The sequence below is a fragment of the Eutrigla gurnardus genome, assembly GCF_963514095.1.
Source record: "Eutrigla gurnardus genome assembly, chromosome: 9".
Lineage (NCBI taxonomy): Eukaryota > Metazoa > Chordata > Actinopteri > Perciformes > Triglidae > Eutrigla > Eutrigla gurnardus.
This window is the reverse complement of record NC_139923.1, coordinates 4,301,298-4,329,196: the sequence shown is the minus strand read 5'-3', so window position 1 is coordinate 4,329,196 and position 27,899 is coordinate 4,301,298. Positions and strand designations below refer to the sequence as shown.

Below are 27,899 nucleotides of genomic sequence, written 5' to 3'. Positions count from 1 at the left end.
TTGCCCAAGTAGGTGACCGTCGCCTTCCCAAACTCGCATTTTGCCAGGTTGACTGTTAGGGAGGCATCAGCCAAACGTTGGAAAACTGCTTGGAGAGAGCACACATGTTCCTCCCACTCAGTAGAGTGAACAACCACATCATCCAGATATGCAGTGCAATTTGGAATGTCGCCAAGTACAGTGTTAACCAACTTCTGGAAACAGGCAGGAGCATTTTTCAGGCCAAACGCCATTACAGTGTATTGCAAAAAGGTATCTGGTGTCACAAACGCTGAAATGTCAGAAGCACGAGCTGTGAGAGGGACCTGCCAATAACCCTTGAGCAGATCTAATTTTGTGACAAAGCAAGCGGAACCAATCGTGTCAACACAGTCGTCTATTCGCGGTAGTGGAAACGAGTCAGATACAGTGATATTATTTACCTTACGGTAATCAGTGCAAAAACGGAATGTCGAGTCTGGTTTTGGAACAAGTAGACAGGGACTACTCCACGGACTAGAGCTAGGTTTTGCTAGACCATGCTCCAGTAAATACTGAGTCTCCTGTCTCATAGCTGCCCTCTTGACAGCATTCACTCTGTAGGGATGTTGTTTTATTGGACGAGCATCACCAACATCTATGTCATGTTCCAGAACATTGGTGCGAGACGGACTGTCTCCGAACAGACACTTAAAATCCAAAATCAAAGACACTAAATCATGTCGCTGGCTGGCACTCAAATGTGGCATCAAACTCAAAAGGTCCTTCAACATCTCTGAGTTGGATAACCGAGGAGTTTGTTGCTGGAGTCTACGGGTATCTAAACCATCCTCATCACTATCCTGGATTTGAGAGCTAGGCACAGCAGCACCAACAGTAGCCACTGGAGGCACCCTCACGGAACCGGAACTGTCTCTAACATGGTACAACTTCAACATGTTGAGATGACACACACGTGTTTTTCTCTTACGCTCTGGAGTTTTAATAACATAATCGGTTTCACTTAACTTCCTCTCCACAGCATAAGGACCTAAAAACCGAGCTGACATGGATGAACCCTGGATAGGTAACAAAACCAATACTTGGTCACCTGGTACTAGAGCACGGGAAATTGCTTTCTTGTCATACCGCCTCTTCATGTTGCTCTGAACTCCAGACAAACTCTCTTTGGCTAGGCTACATGCTCCATGTAGCCGCTCACGGAAACGACTCACATAACTGAGGATGTTTACTTTTTTTGACAGACCATCACCAATGATTGAATCCTTGAGCACTTTCAGAGGCCCCCTCACAGTATGGCCAAACACTAGTTCGGCTGGGCTGAAACCTAGTGATTCCTGCACTGCTTCGCGGACTGCAAAAAGAGCCAACGGGACACCCTCGTCCCAGTCTTTTCCGTGCTCCAGGCAGTACTTACGCAGCACGGACTTGAGGGTACCATGCCATCTTTCCAAAGCGCCCTGCGACTCAGGGTGGTAAGCACTGGAGACACGATGAGTGATAGCTAGAGATTTTAAAACCTGCTCAAAGATGCCAGATAGAAAGTTAGTACCTTGATCAGTTTGTACTATCTTTGGCAGCCCGAATGTAGAGAAAAACTTGATCAGGGCCTTCACTACAGACTGCGATGTTACCTTTCTAAGAGGAATTGCTTCTGGGTACCTAGTAGCTATACACATCATAGTCAACAAGTACTGATTCCCACTTTTTGTTTTAGGGAGGGGACCTACACAATCAACTAGGACATGCTCAAAAGCCTCACCTACTGCTGGAATCGGGCGAAGTGGAGCAGGTTGGATAACCTGGTTTGGTTTTCCAACCACCTGACATATGGGACAAGTTCGACAAAAATGAGTCACATCCTTTTTCAGACCTGGCCAGAAAAAATGTCGGAGCACTCGATCATATGTCTTTGCCACTCCCAAATGACCCGCCCACACATTATCATGAGCCAGGGATAAAACTGACTGTCTGTGTTTTGATGGAATAACTACCTGAACCACAGCACTAGAATCACTATCACCATCACGGCGATCTCTCCACCTCCTCAACAGCAAACCATTTTCAATAAAATACATGGTGTCTTTGTTGTTAGTTGAGTCAGTGTTTTTAATGTTATTGAAAAACTTAGACAAACTAAGATCAGCTTTCTGTGCCCCTACGAGGCTGTCACGAGTCATAGGCAAATGTTTAACATCAAACACACTCTCTGGGTTTAACCTAGGTTTAGCCTCTTTACTATTTTCAGAATCATGACTGGGGAGAGAGGGTGAAAATGCCTGATCGCTTAGACCTTCAGCAAACACAGTGTCTGATAAATCAACTGCATCACCCAGCTTACGGGCCTGTGCGCGTGTAACGGCGCATACCGGAAACACATCAGGGTAGGATCGCCCAAGAACATCCGGCTGTGACAAGTCAGGTTGATCTAACACCTCTAGAACAGGTGTAACCTTTCCACCGGCTATGTCGTTGCCTAACACAAATGTAACCCCTCGCAATGGGCAACGAAGGACGAACACCAACTGAGAAATCACCACTCACTAAATCACAAGTCAGGTTCAGACGGTGCAGAGGTACAGAAATATAACTCATACCTATCCCCTGGACTAGTACGCTAGAGTGACATGAAGACTCTTCAGAGAAAGGCAAAACATCTGACAAAATAAATGATTTTGCTGCCCCTGTGTCACGCAGTATGCGCACTGGACATTTTCTGTCTGAGCCCAGGGAAACATAGCCATCCAACATGAATGGTGCATAGGTTGGATCAGGGCTTTCCCTTACACCTGATGTGACAACTAATGGACATAATCCGGTTGGCGAAGGAGAGCCTGCTTTGGTTGCTTCCCTGCGTTTACGCAAAGAACAGTTGGCTATGAGATGACCAACTTGGTGACAATAATGACACTCACGGAGTTCTGAACGTGGACCTGATTGAGGTTGGTATTTAGGCGTGAAGTTGGAATTAGCCACTATAGCTTTGTTTTTGTCCAAGCGCTCAGTCTTCTCCTGTTTATATGGGCCAGATGAACTGAAATGCTGCTTGTGAGTAAGTACAAACTCGTCAACTAAAACAGCAGCATCTGCTAGCCTGACAGGTTTTTGCTCATTCAGATACGTCACTACACGCTCGGACAAATTGTTTTTAAACTCCTCCATCAAAACCAATTCACAAACGGACTCAAAGTCAGATACCTCAGTAGCCTTTAGCCACCGGTAGAACAGTGTCTCTTTCTCACTAGCAAATTCAACAAAGGTTTTGTCATGGAATTTTCTGTAAGCACGAAAACGCTGTCTATACGCCTCAGGCACCAAACTATATGTTCGAAGCACAGCCGCTTTTAACACCTCATAATCCAGGCTATCAGTGAGAGGCAATTTATTCATCACCTCACGGGCCTTTCCTGTCAGTTTGCTCTGTAGCAAAGGTGCCCAAGCATCTTTAGGCCACTTAAAAGCGGTAGCAACTCTTTCAAAAGACTCAAAATATGCATCTATCTCATGTTCACGGAATTGGGGAACTAATGCTATGTGCCGACTAGCATCAAAAGGCTTATTTGGATAAGTAAGAGCGTCAGGCTGCGGAGTAATGGGAGACTTTTGGAAAAATTGACAATCAAGTCTCTTTTTTTCCAACTCAACCTCAAGCTTTTTCATCTCCACGGCATGTTGCATCTCAGCATCCAACTCAAGTTTGCGCATAGCCTCCCTGTGCCTGTAGTCAGCCGCTCTCTCCTTCTCCCTCTCCTCTGCCTCCAATTTTAAGCGGGCCAAACGAACCTTCAGTTTGGTACTTACTGAGACACTGGATACAGAGGAAGCTCGCGAGCTACCTAGAGTAGAAAGAGATTTTACCACCTGCTCTGCCCCTGGTGCCGCCTCTTTTAACTGAGCCACAGTTGTAGCCCTAGACAACTCAACTCCAAAGTGAGCACCGATCTCACATAAATCTACCTTCCTACACTGGTCCAGCTCTTCTAAAGTGGGTGTGGCCAGAAAATCCTCAACATTGAAACCAGTAGCCATCTTGGTGCCCGGCAAACTACCAAACAGCCAGTGAAACCTTTGTAATTACAAAGTTTTAAGCAATATCACCTAGCAAAATTTGTAGAGCATGGCCCTGTATACTTACCAAATGAATGGAGTTCTACTCCACTCCTACTCCACTGCACCAAAACAGTAGCCAAAAAAAAACAAAAAAAAACACTAAACTACAAAAACTAAACCTATTACCAGCCTGTGCCACTGAACCCAACATCCACACTTTCACCATCCAGTGGGACCACAAGGATCCCGGACGAGCCCCCAAATATGTTACACGTCCTCCGATGGTCGGAGGACCCCGGTGTAACATAGGACAGTGAATGTATGGATGAAAAGAAACCAATGTCACCAAAAGACTGCAATGAATCAGTTTAATTAACCACACAACGGACACAGGGCGGAGACAACACAAACCCCCTGAGCTATACAGCGATCACTAAAGAAACGCCCCAAAACAACTAGCTATAATCAAAAACATCCCCAGGACTAACCCCCTAAACTAATCCCCTTTGCAGGCACCTTAATGCCTCAAAATACATGGAGTAGTGTCGCCGCTCTAACTGGTGTACTAATACAAGAGGTAACCTACGTGTGGTGAGGGACACAAATGTATACCTGCAGGTGTCTACCTAAGTTCCCTAACCTCTCCAACCCTGCGCCGGATAGATCTGCAAAACAGACAAAAGTTAACAAACACGTTGGTAAACGATCAAAACAAAAATGTGCCTAAACAACAAAGTACTAGCCAAGAAAGCACAGACTGAAACAGCAACCTGCACCAGTCTGAGACCTTCCACCTTCTCCCCCCCCCCGTGAAACCAAACTAACAAACATATATATATAGGGTGTGGGTGTGAGCTGATTGGTGGATGGCTTGATTGCCCTGGCTGATTTCCTGGCCTCAGCTGCAAGCAATGCAGGAAATCACTGCAGGCCCTCAGTGTGGACCTACTAACAGAGTGGGAAAAACACAGATGAGCCACAGGATCAGAACAAGTAAACACACAACAAAGCAGAACCCCACCACCCGTAACACAGTGCATCAGTTAAATCAGAATATGTGAAAGACAAGCAGCTATCTGACCAGCAACTGTCCGTGCAGGATTTTACAGAAGCTGAGGAATCACTTGTTGCTTATGTTCAACAGAAAGCCTTCAGGGATGAAGTGAATGCCTTAAGAGCAGGCCAAGCTGTAAGAAGGAGTAGCAGACTATACAAGTTGGACCCCATTCTTAGTGATGGAATACTGAGAGTGGGCGGTAGATTAAGTAAGTTGGCTATGCCGGAGGACTTCAAACACCCGGCTATTCTGTCTAATGTAGACCACTTCTCAAAACTTCTTCTGAACCACACCCACCATCTGGTTGGTCATTGTGGAAAAAATCAGATGCTTTCTAAGCTAAGAACAAAATATTGGATTCCCAAAGCCAATCAGGCTGCAAGGAAAATAACCCGCGATTGCACACTCTGCAGACGATGGCATGGCAGTGCTATGAAACAGAAAATGGCTGATTTACCGCTCATACGCATAACACCAGATCTCCCCCCGTTCACTCACACTGGCCTGGACTATTTCGGGCCCATAGAAGTCAAGAGTGGCCGTAGCCGGGTGAAGAGATACGGAGCCTTGTTTACATGTCTTATCAGTAGGGCTGTACACTTGGAGATGGCTTACTCCATGGACACAGATTCATGTATCTCAGCCTTGCGAAGATTCATCTGCAGACGTGGTCAAATCAAAGAAATAGTTTCAGACAACGGAACAAATTTCGTGGGCGCAGAGCGAGAATTAAAAGAGGCACTTGCTCACCTGAACATGAATAAAATACAGGATTCAATGAATACAAAAGGCATCAAATGGAGTTTCAACCCGCCTTATGGTTCCCACCACGGAGGCGTGTGGGAACGTCTCATTCGAATCATAAAAAAAATCCTTTACTCCATCACAAAGGAACAGACCCTGAATGACGAATGTCTTCAAACTGCCTTGTGCGAAGTGGAGGCAGTTCTCAATGCCCGTCCCATTACAGTATCATCTGGATACTCCAAAGATCCTGAACCCCTAACTCCAAACCACCTTCTGCTCTTGAAAGGAAAACCCATTCTTCCACCCGGGCTCTTTTCCAAACAGGACAGCTACTCTAGAAGAAGGTGGAAACAGGTTCAGTACCTGTCAGACCTCTTCTGGAAAAGATGGACACGGGAGCATCTCCCGCTAATGCAGGAGAGACAAAAATGGAATGAAGTCAAAAGAAACCTGAAACCTGGAGACATAGTACTGATCATAGATGAGACCTCTCCACGAAACTCCTGGCCTATGGGACGTATCATGGAAACCTTTCCAGACGCAAAGGGCTGTGTACGTCGTGTCAAAGTAAAAACTCAGACAAACATCCTGGAAAGACCTATTACCAAGCTGTGTCTCCTCAAAGACATGTCCTGACTGACCATCCTACTGACCCGACTGACTAACTTACACATTGACACACACCACACTACACTGCTAACAAACATAACATTTATTTTGATAAAATACTGAAATCCCTTTCTAGTATATTTCACTTTTGAACGAGCAAAGAATACATACGAATTTGTTGGATACTTACCTGCTGATGTTTATGGAAAGATTAAATTAAATGTATTAATGTGAAATTATATGATTTGAAAAGGACTATTGAATGGACTATCAAAAGGACTATTGAATGGGCTATCGAAAGGACTATTGGAATATTTTTTGAGAAAAGACTCTGAATTCCCCTTGATTTTTATAAGGGGTCATATTTTTGAAAGAAGAAAGCCTTTTCCGGCTGGACTTTTCATGAACCATTGAAACAAATATGTGAAAAAAAAGAAATGTGAAACATGAATAATATTGCAATGGACTCTTTGAACTGTGTGGCTCCCATGAATATCTTGTTATGAATTGCCTTATTATGGCCAATTAGGGGCCGGAGTGTTGGAGCCATTTTGATATTTATGTTGCAAATTAAGTTATTAAGATTGATAACACGGTTGAAATAATTATAATATTTAAGTTTATGGAATATGGTTTAATAGTATGGTGAATTATGGTTTAAAAATAACGTAATTCTATATGTGAAAACGGATTGACTGCCGCAATCTGTCAAGCCAATGGAATGTGACGTCAGACGTTGTAGCTTGATATAGTGATGGGTTACCTAGGTTACCTATGACCATGTGAGGCAGAAGTGGCAAACAATTTTTCAACCGCGTGAATGCGATAGGGACATCTATGTTTGTATTAACGAAGAAGGAACAAATAAATGGATCTATAATTTACGACGCGCGTTGTCCGGTTGTATCCGCTCCCAGAAGTGGCTGCTGGAAAGCTGCCACTACAGCCCATATGTATGACTTTGCATTGTTTTGGCTATGGGCTGCTGTTTAAGCAATCGTTGCCATGTTGTAACATAGTCATACACATAGGCGTAATTTATGGGGGGGATGGGTGGGTTGCAACCAACTCAATAATCCAAACCAGCCACCACAACCCACCCAATATGATATCATAATTATTGATATTGAATGTTAAGCATTGTAATCACAACAGTGTGGTAGATTTTCCCAATTTACCAGTAAAAAATAGTGATGTTTGTCTGTGCCCCCTCCCGCTCTGAGATTTGGTTTAGTCCACCTTGCTCGGACCTGCGCTTCTCTACTGTCTCTCCCGGTCTCTCCCCGTACGTGTACGAAGCATCAGCGGTGGTATGAAGAAAGCATACCACCGCATACTATATATATACTTGCTTCACAGGCAATGTGAATCTCAACCCCCCCAATGTTCAACTCAAAGTTACGCCCTTGGTCATACATATGGACATAACGGGCCCTAGTTTCGTGGCGCAGCGCAGGGCGGCGCAGGGTGGCGGAGCCGGCGCAATGCAAGTTTCGACCCGCGCAGCCTTGCGCACGGTCAGTTTGGCAGTTTGGTGGATCGCCTGCGCCAAGATGGGTGTGGCGGCGCAGCAGGGGGAGGCGTCACAGATTCAGCTTGGCGTAGCGGAAGTTTCGTGGCAAAAAGCCTCGCCGAGACTGCGCTGAAAGCTCGCCAGCTCCAACCTGGTCTACTTTCGGTGCAAGGCGCAATGCGTAAATAAAGTCCATTCATTCAATGCGAATCACAGCTGGCGGAATGGAAGTTTGGCTGACGGCGCGCAGTGCGCACACGTCACCGAGACCTCACAGGCAGGTTTCCACAGTTCCAGGCACATTTAAATGCAATAAATAATCACAACAAACACTATTTAATGCAACTAATTGAATCAACACGTGAATTTATATCTATATAGATTGTCCCGTCACATCTGACGTCAGATCAAAGGCGGATGGCACGCGTAACGGAAACTCAGCCTCTTGGACCAAAACATCTCCCTCTCTCTCTCCTGTTTTTTATAATATGGGCATTGTTATTATTATGATACGCACGCACAGCGCGTGATGCGCGTGGTGGGAGCGGCGGCGCTGCTTCTGTCATCGGGTTGTCAAGTGACAAATCTTGCACTGAACCTCCTCTAACGCGTTAAAGGAGAGGAGAGGAGCTCATTTGATTGGTGAAGATCTGAATCGGCTGTATTAATCCCAGTCCACGCCTCGTCTCCTCCTCGTCTCCTCCTTGTCTCCCACTCACGCCTTCTTCTCCTCCCTCTTTCCCACTTGCGCCGGTGGGCGAGACGGGAGGTGTGCCTGTGCGAGCCTGCGCGGTGCACGAAACTTGCAAAGTCCAGGCGGACACACCCCGTCGGCGCGGCGCAGGTGCGCTGAAAGCTGACTGCGCCTGGTCTACGAAACTAGGGCCCAACAGCTTCATGGATTTATTATGGACATGACGACTGCACTGCTCGATCGTTTCTTTATCTATACAAAATCAAAATTACAAGGAAAACAATTTCGTTGCTGCGGTGACTGGGAGGGACGAGCGCGCACTCGGCTATCTACTGCTAATGTCTATGGGGTGATTTGAGGTGAGTAATTCAATGCAAAAACACACATATTAATGTCGTTTCGCCACACTATTTGAGCTAAACAAGCGCTGTCGTGTCTCGTAAGGACCCAATCTGTGTTGCATTGGTCTTGGAATTATTTTCTGAGGCCAAGAAAAGCAGATAAAACTTGCCCCTATGGGTTAGCATTGGAGTTATTCTGGAAGGCTGCTAGGCAGGTACAGATGTTGGGCTAGGTCAAGTAAATTCTTGTCAGGTTTTTTGCTTCTAATAAGTCGGGATGACCCTGGGGACAACGAAAATGGGGTAAAAAAATGACCAGATTTCTCCTTTAAAGTAATCTTGAACTTTATTCACATGGGATGAGTACTACCCCGGGGACACGTAGTAATTGGTAATAATTGTAGCCAACCATGAAGGGCTAGCGTACATTCTTCTCGTTCGTTTTACAGATGAGAAGAAAAACCTGTTGAGCCTGTATATGCCACCTAAATGCATAACTGATGAGAGGAAATGAAAAGAGCGAGACAGCCTGTTAATTACGCGTTGATGCATTTATTTGATTTATCTATACATAACTTATGTTTCAATAACGCATGTGTAAAACAAAGTTGTGATTCATCAAATGCACGTCTCTTCTAAATGGTCAAGAATGTTCATTTACATACAAATTCACTCTTCTCGTGATTTAGAGATAAGGCCTTCGGTCTATTGGGTCGCCATGATTTGTAATTTTTTAAAAGTGGGTCCCCACAATATCACTCGAAATGGACCCTAATTTACTAATCATGCTGTATTGAAGAAGGCTTGAGACTAGAGGTTGAGTCCATACACTGATGTTTACAATGTTAAGTTAGCTAATAAATCAAGTGAGAAGTAGGGACATTTTCTCATATACTTCCATGCAATCAGACTTCTTTTTACAATCAGAGGATGGCCAGTTGAGATAATGCAAATTTAAGGCACTTAAGGCTTGGCTTCACTTTTCAGAACCGAAGTTGCAGCCTGATTCACACACACATTCATAGACTGATCCACTACTGTTAATGCTACTACTACTATACTACTACCAACACCAAGGGCCCAACCCAAGAGATTTCTTCCTAAAAAGCTATTAAGGCAGGTTTTCTCACCACTGTCGCTGTAACTCTTGTTCCTAGTGATGTCGGGACCTTGAAAATGTATTAACTTTGAAAATCACGAGCATGTTCTAGTCCTGCTCAATGTGTTAAGTGTCCTGAGATAACTTCTGTTGTGATACGACACAGTAAATAAAATTGAATTGAATAGCCACCTGCTCATCAGGATCTCCACACACTGATTTCCCCGTTGGTGTTAGTGAGTAGAGCACTCATTTTAAATGTCTCTGAATAAGCATCAGGCGTAAAATCAAAGTCTCTGTACTCCTTTGTGGACTGTCTACACCTGGAGAGCATTGACTAACAAAGTCCTGGAGAAGATTTATCGAGAGCCGGCGAGCACCGCCCATGTACTGAGCTTCATCACCATACCAAGCAATGCATCTGAGATTGGATGTTTAAAGTCCCAGTTGGCAAGTCCGGCGGATCGAGGGCACTCTGTCAGATTTTGAATGTTAACAACTCTCACGCTCCTCCCCCACGACCACCGAGCTCCTTCCCCTCGACTTCGTGCCGTTTGAAATCCCTTAGATCATGCCACCTTTGAAACGCGGTCCGATGTTGACTCTCTGTTGAATCACGGGCACCGTCGCAATCTTTCTTTCTTTTTTTTTCTTCTTATTTTCCACCGGTGTTGTTGGTTGGTTGTTTTGGACCTCCTCGTTTCGGTTTTTAACCGAGGAATTGGAAGCTTGTTGCTACTTCCCTCCACCTCCCCCCTGTGACAGTGGAACGACCCGAGGGTGGAGGGGCTCTGAGTGTGCACGAACACAGTCCTGCTTGCTGAGTGGACAGGATGATCCGGGCTCTGTTGATTTTTTGCAAAACAAACAACAGGCTCAACTTTTTTTTTCTAAAACCGGATGATTTATGTTGTTCTATCGGAGCATAATGTCGGCTTCAGTAAATATGATCAAAAAATGTTTGGGTAGATTGAAGAGAAGGCGTGCTGCAGTGTTCAGAGTTCAGTTTTATGCAGGTTAAGCTTGAGGTGATGCACAGTTGCCCAGGCGGAGATTCCAAGATGTGAGTTTCAATGTGGGTGTCGAAGGTTGGGGAAAAAAAGAAGAACAGCTGGGTGTCATCTGCGTAACAATGGTAGGAGAATCCATGTGATGTGATTACAGAGCCTAGTGATCTGGTGTATAATGAGAACAGAAGCGGTCTTAGTACTGAGCCTTGAGGGACACTCGTTTCCAGAGAACAGGGTTTGGACATAGAGCAGGTATGATGTGAACCAGGTTAGAGCAGAGTCAGTGATGCCAAGTTCAGCCAGGGTGGAGAGGAGGATTTGGTGGTTGACTGTGTCGAATGCAGCAGATAGGTCGAGGAGAATGAGAACGGAGGAGTGGGATGAGGCTCTGGCGTTTCGCAGGGACTCAGTCACTGTGAGGAGGGCCGTCTCAGTGGAGTGAGCAGTCCTGAATCCTGATTGATTAGGGTCAAGGAGGTTGTTCTGTGAGAGATAGGATGATGGTTGTAGGCGGCACTTTCCAGGGTTTTAGATAGGAATGAAAGAAGAGAGACAGGTCTGTAGCTTTGGATGTCAGCAGCATCTAGAGTGTTTTCTTTAGGAGGGGCTTCACTGTAGCTGTCTTAAAAGCTGCTGGAATGACACCTGAGGTGAGGGAGGAGTTGATCAGGGTGGTGAGGAATGGCAAGATGTCGTGTGAGATGTCTTGGAGAAGAGAGGAGGGAATCGGGTCAATGGAGCAGGTGGTGGCACGGTTAGATGTAACAAGTGCGTGAAAGTCTTCAGAGGTGAGAGGGCTGAAGCTGGTAAGGCCATCAGTGTTGAGAGTTGGGGGAGATGGTTTCTGGGAGGTTAAAGGAGTGAATGAGGAGCTGATGTCTTTTACTTTCTTGGTTAATGCTGCATTTGACAGTCGACCACTCAATAATTTTGGACAGGTTGGAAAACTGGGTGGGGCTCTCAGGCACAGTCTTAAGCTGGTTCAAGTCATATCTACAAGATAGGAACTATTTTGTTACCATTGGCGACTTGACACACACACACACACTCTTGTACACACACACACGCGCACACACACACACACACACACACACACACACACACACACACACACACACACACACACACACACTTGTATAGTATTTAGTTAGATAGGCCACTTAGAATTAGTGTACGTTTATTTGTTTATTGTTAATAAACCCCTTTTAAGCATCCTGCTGTGTTATTAATGTTGTATAATTGTGAGTGATATCAACCTCTTCTCTGCAAAGAATTCATAAATCCTTCAACTTTTTGTACTCATATGCTTATAGTTATTCATTATTGGCATTTGAGTACAAAGCCTATTATATGAGAGTGAATACAGGTTTGGTTATCTTTTCCCTGATTGCCGGGTGGTGCCCCGTAGATTATTAATTATATTAATATATTAATTATATTAATAATCCTATTAATATCAATAATATCAATAATTCTATTGATATTAATACTAATAACCAAATCTGCTCCTGCTACTTCCCCAACAGATGTAAGGCTTGCCCCAACTCTGACCACTTTTAAAACTAGACTGAAAACTTATATGTTCACCATAGCTTTCTGCTAAATCTTTTAATGTCTGCACTGTTTTTTAATTATTATTGCAAATATGTTTTTATTCTCCTTGTCTTTCTGTAATGCATTTTAATTTTGCCTTTATTTTTTAAATTCTTCTATTTTTTTCACTTTATTGTATGACATGTTATGATGTGAAGCACTTTGAGTCTGCCTTGTGTATGAAATGTGTTATACAAATAACGTTGCCTTGCCTAAAGTAAGTTGCAAAGTCATCAGCAGTGAGGGAGGAAGGAGGGGGAGGGGTAGGAGGGGTGAGGAGGGAGGAGAACATGGAGAAGAGTTTCCTGGGGTTGGAGGCGGAAGAGTTGGTCCTTGATAGGTAGAAGGCAGATTTAGCTGCCAATACAGTTGAGGTGATAGAGGAGGTGGTGGCAGTGAGCAAGGTCCTCATCCTGGCCCAATTTCTGCTTCATGAGACACTTTCATTTTCCAGTTGAGGCTTTAATCTCATTTCTAGCCGCTGAGTGCAGCACATCTAAGATAAAATATCTTTACCCCTAAATGAGTGAGCTTCACAGCTCTACCAGCTTTTACCTTCTGTTGAGCTACACAGACAGACATTATGAATAATTAATAATCAAAGCCCCTCCCACCACCAAAATGCATTGCAAGCTAAATCAATCACAACTTAATTATTAACAGGTCCGGTAACTTTGAAACAGGAGCTATTGACTGAATCTGAGTTATTATATTTTTGTGTTGTATACACAGCAGTAAACCTGCAGGAATGTAAAACTGAATACATATGTATACTGTATCATGGACCGTTTAGAAGAATACACTTTGACTGAAACAAATCTTAATTTACATGAAAATGTCTGTTGGTTTAACATCTTTGACTCTAAATTAAAAACAAATATTTTTGTAAAACAGTAGATGTCAACCGCCATCACAACCAACAGCATCATCAGGCCAACATAGTCACACATTCCTCAATGACTCAGAGAAGAACATCCAGTATGTTTTATACAAATATGTCAGAATATAATAATGATGTTCATCGTTGGTGTCGTCTTCATCTTCGTCATCGGTATCATCAGTTATCATCATCATCATAATGATCCTCATTATCCTCCTCACATTGTCCATCCTCCTCCTCATGTCGTTCTACAGATACCTTCACTGGTAAAACCGTCAGTGGGAGACTCACAGTGTTAATGTATGGGAACATTCTCTCTGTGAATGTGTGTGTGAAGGTGTGTATGTGTGTGTTCGTATCAGGATCGGAGAACGACAGCTTTCCTTTGTTCCAGTCAAGAGTCACCCGGATCCTCTGAAGCTTCTCCTGCACTACGAGATCAGTGTCTTGATCTGATGGGGAGAACATGTTGTATTTCCCATAGAAGAACTCTATTTTCCATAATCCGGACGGAATGACTCCCTTCCTCTGAACGGTCTCTGCCAACACACCCACTGACCAGACTTCACTGTCTCCAACGTGGACGTCCCAGCTGTGAGTCCCAGAGTTAAAGCCCACAGAGCCCAGGACAGAGAAGTAATAGTACCCATCGATCCTCTCAGGGTTACCGGGAAGCTGCCGTTTCTTTCCTGGTCTCACGCTGGTCAGGTCTTCAGACAGGATGAGTCTTGTACCGGCAGTGTTTGGGTCCAGAATCAGAGGAGCGTAGGAGACCACATCCTTCATCTTGTTCCAGATGTTGAAGGTCAGGTTGCCCAGGTGTTTGGCCTGGTCTATCAGAGCTCCCGAGAACAGCGGTGGATCCTCCAGCAGGGGGTGCTGCTGGACTCGTTCCACTGCAGCCTTGTAGTTGTGCAGGAATGAGATGTCTTCAGCTCTCAGCTCCTCCTCCGTGGCTCGGATTGTGTCAGAAAGAGCTGCTATCTCTCTGCTCAGAATCTCCATCTTCTCTTTCACCATCTGACTCTTCTGCTCCTCTTCCTCCCTCAGTGCAGAGATCCTGGCCTCCTCTTCCTCGTCTAGAAACTGGTGAAGCTTGTTGAACTGCTCCTTAATCTGCCTCTCTGTGTGTCGGACCTGGAACTTGATGTGTTCACGTATTTGATCAGACTTCACTTTACCTTCTTCAAAAAGCTTTAACTTCTCCTTTAAGAGCTCCAGAGTTTCCCCAAGTTCCTTCTTGTGTTGGCGTGCAGCTTCATCAATGGGTTTGAATCTGTGGTTGGCGTGTTGTTCTGAACCTCTGCAGACAAGACACACTAGCTGCTGATGGTCCAGACAGAAGAGTTGGAGTTTCTCAGAGTGCAGACTGCAGGCAGCCTCTGGACAGAAAAGAGCTCTCTCCTGTAAGAAACGCTCACACAGCTTCTTCAAAGCCAAATTGGAAAGTAGAATATCCTTTGAATGCCTTCTCTTACAACCTGGACAGTCTTGGATTTCTTTCTCTGTCCACCAGCTCTGCAGACAGACTTGACAGAAGCTGTGGCTACATGACAGGATGACAGGATCTTTGAAGACTTCACTGCAGACTGAACAGCAGAGATCTTCCTCTAATCTGGCAGCCATTTAGTCTCAGATTGACCGAGTATTCCCTCCGATGTTTCTTAGTGGAATGGTGGTTCTGGTCTGAAGGCAAATGTTTTCTTAGTGTGTGTCTGTGTCGTCACAGTGAAGCAGAACAACCTGTTCTTTCACTTTATCAGGTTGAGTCAAATGCCAAAACTGCCACCCTTACATACCAACGTCTTTGTTTCCACTATGAAGTTAATTTACACACATTAGCCCAAATATATGACCAATCAAATAATCAGCATGTAAACTAAAATAATAATGATAACAATAATAACAACAACAATAATAACAATAATAAGAATAACAACAAGATCCAAAACATATAATGAAACAGATCAAATAATAAAACAAGATAAAATAATATTGAATAGTACAGGAAATGCCATTAGTTAGGAAAAGCCAAAAGTGAGTCTTAAGAAGAGATTTAAAAGAGGACACTGAGTTTGCCTGAGATCTCCAGGCAGGGAGTTCCACAGCTTAGGGGCCCGAACAGATAAAGGAACATCACCTTTTTTGACAAGAGGAGACTTTGGAACCATTAGAAGGGCCTGCTGGAGGATCTCAAGCAGCGATCAGGCTCATAGGGAGGTAGATCACAGATATAGGCAGGAGCCTGACCATTCAAGGCTTTAAATCATGGGAGTTACCACCAACTTTCAAAAGTTGTTTGCCCCCCCCATGTGCCATTAAAAATATTAGTGCATGACGGGTCTAATTTGTCCAGCACTCTTTTCATTGCTTCACGATCAAATCCGTTCCACCAGTAAGAGAATACCCACAGCAATAGGAATCCACTCCGTGTTTTCCTGGTTTCCTACACACACACACACACACACCCGCAGCACGCACAAGCACTAAAGGAAGTTTGCTTCTTGCAGCTACTTGGTCAACGAGTTGACACCAGCAACACGGGCGGCCTGACGGTCGACATTCCATGTTGAAGTGCTGCTGAATCTCCACTATTTGTTACAAAAATAATTGAGAAGTTCTTGACATCTCTCTGGGGAAGATTCAACTGGCTGGCTAAGTGGGGACCAATCACAGAATTTACAGTTTTAAGAAGGATTCTGGGATTATGACCTTGTTTAGTGATCAGTTCAGAAAAATAGGTGCTCCTTGCTTGTTTGATTGTACCCTGATAAGTGAACATTCGATTTTCTAGAGAAGCAAGGGAGACACTGACTTTATCCTTTTTTCATTTCTGCTCTGCCTTCATGCATTGTCTCTTTAAAATCCTTATTTTGTCATTCAACCATGGAGAAGGCTTCAGTTTTTATATCTGACTGGAGATATAAGATCTAAAGTATGTGTGCAAGAGCTGTGAAAAGCTCCTTGACGGTGAGGCCATGTGGTTCACTGGTATTAGAAAACATGTTTGACGTAATGCTTGCTTGCCAGAAGTGAGGAACAGAGAGTTTAGGGGTGGGAGTGAATCAGTGTGGTGGGTTTGGGGTCAGCAGAGAGGAGTGGAACCTGGAAGAGCACTGCGTTGTGATCAGAGACAGCAAAATGGACCAAGTTCACATCATCCACACAACACCCATGGGAGAGCACAAGGTCAAGTGTGTGCTGCAGCTTCATGGATTGCTGGACATGACGTAATTTGTGCCAGCGTATCACAGTGTGGACAGAGGGATAGATGTCGAGGAGACCTGGGATCATTTCCATACAATCAGCTGTCTTGCCTCCTGAAAGATGTAATAACACCAGGAAGCTTCACACATCTGATGATAGAGTCTCCAACAATTAAAATCTCAGGTCGCTCAGTTTCAGGGTTGCCTTTGTAAATTGAAAGCTATGATCTGCGATCATGGCTGACTGTTTACCAGCTGGCTGAGTTCAGGTGAGCCGAGCGATTACTAATAGAAGCGTGGGGGGAGGCACTGAGATAGTAACGGGTGGCTGTTGTGAAGGAGAGGAAGACACTGGAGCCGACACCAAGTGGAACAGGACGTCAGGCTCTGACTGCAGGAGTGACAAGCAGGGGCGTTTGCAGCTGGGGGGGCAATGAAAGGGACAGCGAGCCCGTGTGGTACACTTTCTGATTGCAGGCCGGACACGTTCTGCTCCACGAGCAGGAGGTGGAATAGGGGAGAGGACAACCGCCGACACTAGACGAGTCATAGAGGGGGAGAGAGATCTTTCTGCGACCCCTAACAGACCAGGCCCAAGAGGGGGGACAAGTCAGGCCAGGGACATCAGCAGGAGCAGCCGCTGCATCCGAGGCCTGGGGCTGTTTGCCACCCGAAGGCTCGAGACACGCTAGCCAGGAACACAGCTCAGTCTGCCTCCGGAGGAGATCCTCGATGAGCCGCTCAATGGATTGCAGTCCATTTTTTTTTTATCTCAGCAATCTCTGCTTTGCTCAGTAGAGTGGTGTCCACCTCTCCACAGACCGGAGGTAAGGAAGTAGGTTAAAAACCAGTGATTCTCCGTTGCTGTTTTGCGGACACAGGATGCGAGGATAATGACTGAGGATTGTGGATTTCATCATCTCAACAGCTGACTAGTACCCCTTTTCCACCAACGCGAACCTAGTTCAAGAGCCGGGCCGGTGCCCGTGCTGGTTCGCAGTTGGTTCAACTTGCGAACCGTACTGAGAACCTGTTTGCGTTTCCACCGGCTAGAGAGCCCAGAGAGCCACGTCATTACGTCACTGTATACGTCTGAGGTTTCCCCGCAGCGCTCATTTCAAGCATAGCAGACATGTCTCTTCAGAAAAAGTGTTTATTTTGGCAAATAATATAATAACAATAAAATACACAAAATACTAAAATCACAACATTTTTTAAAGTGTAGAACAGTGTGTGATCAATAGATCGGAGTGTTTGATGTTTAGTCATCTGCAGGTTGGACCTCCGTTCAATATCGCCGATGTCCGACAGCTCTACAAACACAAACCAGAGAACAGCGGTTTAATCACAAACGTGTCCACGACGCTGTAAACACAGATGTTATGTTACGTTGGTAGTTGGTAACGTTTAGTGAGCGAACGGCAGTCAGAAAGTGGCATGCTAACGTTGTTGTTAGCAATATCACGCTAGCTGGCCAGCTAGCCGGTCGGCTTACATTACCCGAGGAAGCAAAGCCACTAGTTGCTGCTGTTACGAACGTAATCACTAGCTTGGTAAACTAAACAGAAATGTGTCGTTGGTTTGCAACGAGGTGAAACATTTTAAAAGTGAAACTTACCGGGAACAGTAACGTTAGTAAAACTCCGCAGCGGCGTATTTCCCCCCGTTGCCTCGAGCGTTAACCCCGCCCCCAGCCCCTAACGTAAGCCGGGCCTGGTTCCAGCCCAGCAAGGAGTTGGAGCCGCTCGGGAACCAGTTTTCCAGGCCGAGAGCCGGCTCTTTGTCTGTGGAAACAGGAAGAACTGGTTCGCGATTGGGCACCGGCTCCGAACCGGCCCTCAAAATGCCTCGGTGGAAAATCTGTCAAGCCCGGAAAACTAATCCTGGACAGTGTGTGCTCACGGCTTCCTACTAGACCCCGAGATCCACCACTGATCCATTGATGCAATCCGAAATTCACCCTGACGACAACGACGCCTGCGGCAAACTTTTCCACACTGAGCATGAGCTTTTGATGGAGGCGTATGAGGAGTTCAAGCTCCTCCGTAAAAAGAAGTACTGTGGCTTAATGAACCAGTCGATGTTGTATTGTTACTGTAGCGCTTTACAGTGTTTTTCTATTGCTAGACGACAGCGGTCAAACTGCAGCTACATGTGTAAAACTTGAACCCGGTCTGCATCACCAACACTCACCTGAGTTCACACTTCACCTCACATCACCAACACTCACCTGAGTTCACACTTCACCTCACATCACCAACACTCACCTGAGTTCACACTTCACCTCACATCACCAACACTCACCTGAGTTCACACTTCACCTCACATCACCAACACTCACCTGAGTTCACACTTCACCTCACATCACCAACACTCACCTGAGTTCACACTTCACCTCACATCACCTGCAAAACCTGCTCAGTGCAGCGATGACGACATCACACACTGTCACTCTGAACACACTGAGAGGAAAACCCTCCCGTCACACACCAACACACGTTACACACTTTTCCTCTTTACAGTTTGAATACTTTCAGTGACTTCACACAAATCAAACCAATATTTTCTTTAAAGAAAACAGTGAAATTCTTTCACATGAATATTTGTATTTTATATCATACTAGTTTTTAGGTGAAATAAGAAGGAATGAAAATCAGCAATTTGCACTGTATATATATATATATATATATATATATATATATATATATATATATATATATATATATATATATATATATATATATATATAATTTCCCTGCTCATCTGAACATATCCTTCCTCTTCCTCCTGTTGTGCCTTTTGTAAAATTATATTTTACAGTAAAAACTGTTAGTATCTGTGTAAATATTCTATAATTGCAATACAGAAATCAGTTCCTGTAATGTTTTCATTCCTTCTTATTTTACCTAAAAACTGGTATGATATAAAATACAAATATTCATGTGAAAAAATGTCACTCTTTTCTTCAAAGAAAATATTGATTTGTGTGAAGTCACTTGAAGTAAACTGTAAAGATGAAAGTGTGTAACGTGTGTGTTGGTGTGTGACGGGAGTGTTTTACTCTCAGTGTGTTCAGAGTGACAGTGTGTGATGTCATCATTGCTGCACTGAGCCGGTTTTGCAGCTGATGTGAGGTGAAGTGTGAACTCAGGTGAGTGTTGGTGATGTGAGGTGAAGTGTGAACTCAGGTGAGTGTTGGTGATGTGAGGTGAAGTGTGAACTCAGGTGAGTGTTGGTGATGTGAGGTGAACTGCTGAACTCAGGTGAGTGTTGGTGATGTGAGGTGAAGTATGAACTCAGGTTAGTGTTGGTGATGTGAGGTGAAGTGTGAACTCAGGTGAGTGTTGGTGATGTGAGGTGAAGTGTGAACTCAGGTGAGTGTTGGTGATGTGAGGTTAAGTGTGAACTCAGGTGAGTGTTGGTGATGTGAGGTGAACTGCTGAACTCAGGTGAGTGTTGGTGATGTGAGGTGAACTGCTGAACTGACCATGTTCAAGTTTTGCATGTTTTAATCGTTGGAGACTCTATCATCAGACAGATGTGTGAAGCTTCCTGGTGTTATTACATCTTTCAGGAGGCAAGACAGCTGATTGTATGGAAATGATCCCAGGTCTCCTCGACATCTATCCCTCTGTCCACACTGTGATACGCTGGCACAAATTACGTCATGTCGAGCAATCCATGAAGCTGCAGCACACACTTGACCTTGTGCTCTCCCATGGGTGTTGTGTGGATGATGTGAACTTGGTCCATTTTGCTGTCTCTGATCACAACGCAGTGCTCTTCCAGGTTCTACTCCTCTCTGCTGACCCCAAACCCACCACACTGATTCACTCCCACCCCTAAACTCTCTGTTCCTCACTTCTGTCAAGCAAGCATTACGTCAAACAAGTTTTCTAATACCAGTGAACCACATGGCCTCACCGTCAAGGAGCTTTTCACAGCTCTTGCACACATAGTTTAGATCTTATATCTCCAGTCAGATATAAAAACTGAAGCCTTCTCCATGGTTGAATGACAAAATAAGGATTTTAAAGAGACAATGCATGAAGGCAGAGCAGAAATGAAAAAAGGATAAAGTCAGTGTCTCCCTTGCTTCTCTAGAAAATCGAATGTTCACTTATCAGGGTACAATCAAACAAGCAAGGAGCACCTATTTTTCTGAACTGATCACTAAACAAGGTCATAATCCCAGAATCCTTCTTAAAACTGTAAATTCTGTGATTGGTCCCCACTTAGCCAGCCAGTTGAATCTTCCCCAGAGAGATGTCAAGAACTTCTCAATTATTTTTGTAACAAATAGTGGAGATTCAGCAGCACTTCAACATGGAATGTCGACCATCAGGCCGCCCGTGTTGCTGGTGTCAACTCGTTGACCAAGTAGCTGCAAGAAGCAAACTTCCTTTAGTGCTTGTGCGTGCTGCGGGTGTGTGTGTGTGTGTGTGTGTGTAGGAAACCAGGAAAACACGGAGTGGATTCCTATTGCTGTGGGTATTCTCTTACTGGTGGAACGGATTTGATCGTGAAGCAATGAAAACAGTGCTGGACAAATTAGACCCGTCATGCACTAATATTTTTAATGGCACATGGGGGGGGGGGGGGTGATGGGAGTGTTTTCCTCTCAGTGTGTGTTGTTGTCATCGCTGCACTGAGCCGGTTTTGCAGGTGATGTGAGGTGAACTGTTGAGTTCAGGTGAGTGTTGGTGATGCAGACCGTGTTCAAGTTTTATGCAGACCGTGTTCAAGTTTTACATGTAGCTGCAGTTTAACTGCCGTCGTCTAGCAATAGAAAAACACTGTATTATGTTGCTGGAGGCTCCTATCAGCCTGTTTGAGCAGTTTTAAATGAGACACCATTTATTTGTTAAATGCTATGTAATGCCAGGGGAACTCAGATACTAACCAATGACAATAACTGGTCACATGACCCACAGTCCTCCTCTTTCAGCACATGTGTGCCACAGCGCTCTATTTTCTCTCATAAAAAGTGCATTTTTCATTAATTTTCATACAGACAATCACCTACCAAAGATCTGAGAGACCTTCACTGGTAAGTAGAGAAATATTTAAAAAAACAACACATGACATAATATCAACAAATGTTTCATAGGAAATGACAAAAAGCTGCATGTTGACAGATTACTAAAGGCAACAGAAGTCAAACATCCTGCTGAATACTTGACAGCTGAGGAGATGAGATGAGAGCATTAGTGAGGAAGGAGATTTTGTGCTTGTGTATGTGCAGGTCTTCCGTGTGCATGTGCATGACTGTAAGGGTAAGGTGCATATTGACTATAATGTTTTGATCCGAAACTTTGATGATATGATGAATTGGATACCTTTGTGTTTCACGATGGTACAATGTTGCCTGAGAGCAACAACTGGATCTGACATGTTACTTTTGATGAAATATAAAATGTGTAATGACTGAAGAAATTGATGTTATCAATAAATATATTACTTTTGTCTGCATGAAATATCAAATGCTTCATTGTTGCCTTGAGGCAACAAACGGAAATTTAACCTCAATGATATCATAATGCATACACTAGAGGGTTAACATAATTAATGGACGGCGTGGAGGCTAGATTTTGCCCGGGGAGGAGGGTGGGTCTCACGCCCATGTAGACACTAACAACGTTTCATCAGTCAGAGCTGAAATAACCATATTGCTGCTTTGTTCCAGATACACCGACTCAAACAGCATCCTGTCTGAGTTCACATCTTCCTGTGAATAGCAAGCCACACATCAGCTGGTTTACTACAGCGGTATGAACCCAAAACAAGCTATTTTGTTGTGATTTAATTACAATAAACGGATAAAAAGGATGCTGACAACAATTAATAAAAAGTCATAACTCATGGTTTGTCAGGTCTGTCTGCAAGACAATAGGCAAACAACGTTTAAAATGCTTCTTTTCGAAATGGGAGAGGTAGGCTATGTTAACACTGTAGTTTCTCCAACACACTTAAAATAAGGTTGAGGCATAAATACAGCAGCAACCCTGTTGTTTGTACCATAGCCTTTTGGTTTTGAGGCTGTCAATGAACATTAACCCGTAATGATTCATTTCTTTTGAATTAACAAAAATGAACGCCTTCATTATTTTTAACGCATTAACGCTGTCGGCTCTCTAGATGGGATGTTTGAGTTAAAAAACAAAGACGGAACAATCAATAAACAAGCAGCCTAATAAAACTCTAAGTTACAACTCCACCTGATACCGCTGCAGCGTGACGTCGACCTCAGAGAGATCTGATTACCTCATAATGAGTTACGTGACTGTCAACACTAACTCGATGCACGTTACTACAGGGTCGCCCATGAAGATGGAATCATTTGCAAATGTCTTGTCTTTCATAGCGAACAAATCTTAAGCATGTATAAATATCACCTGGTTAAAAGATCGGATGGTTTAATATAAACACTACATACACTAACAAGAGAAAATCAAGACTATGTGGAGTCAAATCAATATGTGACAGAAGCACTAAAAGCCCAGTGATTACGTTAATACCAGCGGCAGGTTGTACGTACGCAGACCAGCAGGGCAGGGATGGGTGTGCAGTTCTTATAGTGGATCATGGCCAGCAGGCTGGGAAGGTGACCCTCTCTGGCTCCAGAAAAACACAACCTGCAGGAACATCAGATGGCTGTCAGCAGGCATACGTCAGCAGTGTGGGAGCGTGGAGCAGCAGGCAGAGCAGCAGGCAGAGCAGCAGGCAGAGCAGCGGGTCTCACCTGGACGAGGTGAACAGGTAGCCGTTGATTCCTCCAAAGGTGGACAGAGCCACGGAGATCGGCATGATGACAGAGAACATTCCCAGCAGCTTCTCTCCAAAGGTCTGAACAGCAGAGTGACAGACAGAATCACCCATGTGAACAGACCTGATCAACACCACAACGTGACCTCCAGGGGTCAACGTGTGCTTGAATGGATGGTATAGCTCGGCTGTTAGAAAACCTTTCATTCCACACCCCAAACAGAGTTAACTAGAGTCAGGTTTTAAAGCTTGGTGCTGAGAGTTGACTGAATTGTTCTTAAGGCCGACGTTGGAATTCAGAATTCAAACTCAATTGCTGCACGCCATGTTTTTTTGCATATGTCCTCATTGTGTTCGAAGCATTTCTGCACAGTGTCAGATAAAGATCAGGCTACACTACTATTATTAGTTTCAAACTACTTGTAGAATTGGATTCCAGTGGGGGCTGTGTAGGAGTGTTTCCGACCAGTGTGATCCAAACATTTCCAATAAATCCACAACGTTAAGTCCAAAACTCAAAATGAAATATCAGGGTATCATGTGCATGACACCTCACAGATTTTGCTGGAAAAGGGTGAAAATATGCCTTATGTTACCAAACAAAGGAAAATGAAGTTTCAGGTCATTATCTCAAACGGTTTGCCCGTGGTGTCCATTTGAATTTCAAGTGCCACACCCCTTTTTGACACATTGGAATTTCGCATTTCATTTGTTGGCATTTTTTGGAGGCCCATAACTTCTGTTCTAATAGTGATAGAAGGTTGGAAATTGGTCTGTTAGTTCATTGTAGTTTGTACTACACAATTCTGAAGGATTCAGAATCAAAATTCCTTACTGTTTGGGTGAGAGGTGGGTCACCAAAGTCCAATTTAAAAAAAAAATGTATATATATATTTTTTACTTTTTAGGTGGCCCTAGCACCACGATTAATGATCATATTTATTCTAAACAAGATTATTTGTTATATTTGGGACGTTTGCTCTTGCCAAAATGAATTTGAAGGGTATGGTACCACTGGTGGGGGTATTATGGGGGTCCAAAAACCCTCCCGGGCAGAGGTGACCCGGGAGGGTTTTTGGAACCCCATATTTGGACCCCCAAATGACCACGTGGGCACTTGATGATCTAATGGGATTTATACCAGATAAAGATACATATTTGCTCTTTCTTTTAATGAAATAAAACCTTTAACTATGAAGCTCCATCATATGAATTTTATTCTTCATAATGCGCCATCTTGCACCTTTTTTTCAGAAGTCTGGAATGAAGATCAGGGAGAATTTAGTGATGATAAAGCATGAAAATAGTGGAAATAACTTAGTATTATCCTCAGTGATGGCAAACAATTCAATATTAAGGGCCCTAGTTTCATGGCGCAGCGCAGGGTGGCGGAGCCGGTGCAATGCAAGTTTCGACCAGCCCAGCCTTGCGCACTGTCAGTTTGGCAGTTTGGTGGATCGCCTGCGCCAAGATGGGTGTGGCGGCGCAGCAGGGGGAGGCGTCACAGATTCAGCTTGGCGCAGCGGAGGTTTCGTGGCAAAAAGCCTCGCTGAGACTGCGCTGAAAGACCGCCAGCTCCAACCTGGTCTACTCTTGGCGCAAGGTGAATCACAGCTGGCGGAGTGGCAGTTTGGCTCACCGGCGCGCAGTGTGCACACGTCACCAAGACCTCACAGGCAGGTTTCCACAGTTCCAGGCACATTTAAATGCAATAAATAATCACACAAGCACTATTTAATGCAACTAATTGAATCAACATGTGAATTTATATCTATATAGATTGTCCCGTCACATCTGACTGAATTAACACAGCTGAAACTTGGACCTCTCGGACCAAAACATCAGTTTCATCCTGGGAAAAGTCTGGCCGTCTGTCGCTGCTGCTGCTGTCTTCTGTCCAGCGCCGCCGCTAGCCATTTTAGTGCCCTAAGCAGAATTCCTTTATGATGATCCCCACCCGAAAAACAGTGATTTAGGGTTGCACAGGTGGCGGAGTGGTTAGAGCACATCCCATGTATGTTACACGTATGCATACGCCGCCGACCCCAGTTCGAATCCCGTCCGAAGGTCTTTTGCTGCATGTCACACCTCCCTCTCTCTCTCCTGTTTTTCATATCTATCCACTGCTAATAAAATCTATGCCTAAAAAAATCTTTAAAAAAAAATACAGCAGCTCGTGCCTGGTCTCGCACCTCGGCAGCCCGTTGTCCGTGTGGAGAAACGTGCAACTTTGCCGTGAGCTGGAACCGGAGTTGGGGCTGCAGCTGGTCTGAGCGGCGTCACAATGTCCCGCCGTTCTGGTGTTGGACGGGGAATCCGGTGCAGCTGTGGAGCGCAGATGATGAAGACGGTGATGATGATGATGAACGGCCCGGCTGGCTCGTCTATTATGTCTACTACTGTGCGCCCTGACCCTGTTTTGTGATAGACATGCCTAAAATGTGCCTACAATTTCTATAGTGATATAATATCGGCATTATAATTATTATGACTATGATGATTTTTCATAATATTTTTGGTGCCCCCTCAGCACTTGGTGCCCTACGCACAGCACGTGATGCGCGTGGTGGGAGCCGCGGCGCTGCTTCTGTCATTGGGTTGTCAAGTGACGAAACTGCACTGCACCTCGCCTGGCGCATTAAAGGTGAGGAGAGGAGCTCATTTGATTGGTGAAGATCTGAATCGGCTGTGTTAATCCCACTCCACGCCTTGGGCCCTAGTTTCGTGGCTCAGCGCAGGGTGGCGGAGCCGGCGTAATGCAAGTTTCGACCATTGCAGCCTTGCGCACAGTTAGTTTGGCAGTTTGGTGGATCGCCTGCGCCAAGATGGGTGTGGCAGCGCAGCAGGAGGAGGCGTCACAGATTCAGCTTGGCGTAGCGGAAGTTTCGTGGCAAAAAGCCTCGCCGAGACTATGCTGAAAGCCCGCCAGCTCCAACCTAGTCTACTCTTGGCGTAAGGCGCAAGGCGCAAATAAAGTCCATTCATTCAAGGCGAATTACAGCTGGCGGAGTGGCAGTTTGGCTCACTGGCGCGCAGTGCGTACACGTCACCAAGACCTCACAGGCAGGTTTCCACAGTTCCAGGCACATTTAAATGCAATACATAATCACAACAAACACTATTTAATGCAACTAATTGAATCAACACGTGAATTTATATCTATATAGATTGTCCCGTCACATCTGACGTCAGATCAAAGGCGGATGGCACGCGTAACGGAAACTCAGCCTGACTGAATTAACACAGCTGAAACTGTGATGCAAACTAACAAGTTCACATCTTTCTCAGCCCCCCCTACCCGAAAAACAGTGATTTAGGGGCGTGCAGGTGGCGGAGTGGTTAGAGGTCATGCCATGTATGTTACACGTACGCATACGCCGTCGACCCCGGTTGGAAGCGTGTCAACAACATCCTCACATGGCCATCGGACCAAAGACAGATCCCCTGTTGGGTGCCATTCCAACACATCATTTGTTGTGTCAGTGTGCCAGACATCTATGGACGCAGTGCTCACCAATACAAACTTGACCAAAAGGACCATGACAAAATGATGTCACTGCTTCCACAATTTCTTGGATAATAGTTACAGACACTATTATTTATTATCCAAGAAATTGTCAAGGTTGTATTGGCGATCTGACTGCGAGTGTTCTGCCTCCGGGTGTTCTGTATCCAAGTGTTCTGAATCCGATTGTTGTCCTGCATCGACATCTGTGAATATTGTATCCTGTGATATTCTTTTCATCCATATCTTATTTTTGGAAATTGGTATAAAGCAATGATGCGATCGTGTTCGTCTCTCCAATTCGTACGTTTCCTCGTGTTTTTTAATATCTTCTGCATTACCATGGACATCCATTGGTGTCAGAATATGGTTTGCATCAGTGGCCTGCAGAATTGCTTGTGCTGCAAGTCGCTTGTTGCAGGCGGGTCTCTTTCATCGGGATCAGGGGTTAATCTGTGATTTTCAGGAAATTAATGGCCAGCAGGCTAAATATTTAATTGTTTGCCATCACTGAGCATAATACTAAGTTATTTCCATCATTATCATCACTAAATTCTCCCTGATCTACATTCCAGACTTCTGGAAAAAATGTCCAAAATGGTGCATTTTGAAGAATAAAATTCATATGATGAAGCTTCATAGTCTAGGTTTTAGTTCATTAAAAGAAAGAACAAATATGTACCTTTATCTGGTATAAATCCCGTTAGGATCATCAAGGGCCCACGTGGTCATTTGGGGGTCCAAATATGGGGTTCCAAAAGAGGTCATTTGGGGGTCCAAATATGGGGTTCCAAAAGAGTCACCTCTACCCGAGAGGGTTTTAGGACCCCCATAAGACCCCCACCAGTGGT

General features: G+C 44.6%; 2 protein-coding genes across 2 annotated transcripts in view; both read right to left on the bottom strand.

Annotated features, from left to right (window-relative positions):
* Positions 1-27,899, bottom strand: part of slc7a10b (solute carrier family 7 member 10b) — a 66,644-nt gene that overhangs the window by 11,002 nt on the left and 27,743 nt on the right. Inside the window, exons 7-8 of the mRNA XM_084018404.1 lie at positions 23,521-23,624; positions 23,317-23,413 (exon numbers count right to left, since the gene is read on the bottom strand). Of these exons, the coding sequence (XP_083874530.1) occupies positions 23,317-23,413; positions 23,521-23,624 (201 nt within the window). The remainder of the gene's footprint in view (positions 1-23,316; positions 23,414-23,520; positions 23,625-27,899) is intronic.
* LOC311019158 (nuclear factor 7, brain-like) lies at positions 12,699-15,230 on the bottom strand. The gene has a single exon (XM_084018407.1). The coding sequence runs from the start codon at positions 15,196-15,198 to the stop codon at positions 13,750-13,752; it is 1,449 nt and encodes a 482-aa protein (XP_083874533.1). The 5' UTR covers positions 15,199-15,230; the 3' UTR covers positions 12,699-13,749.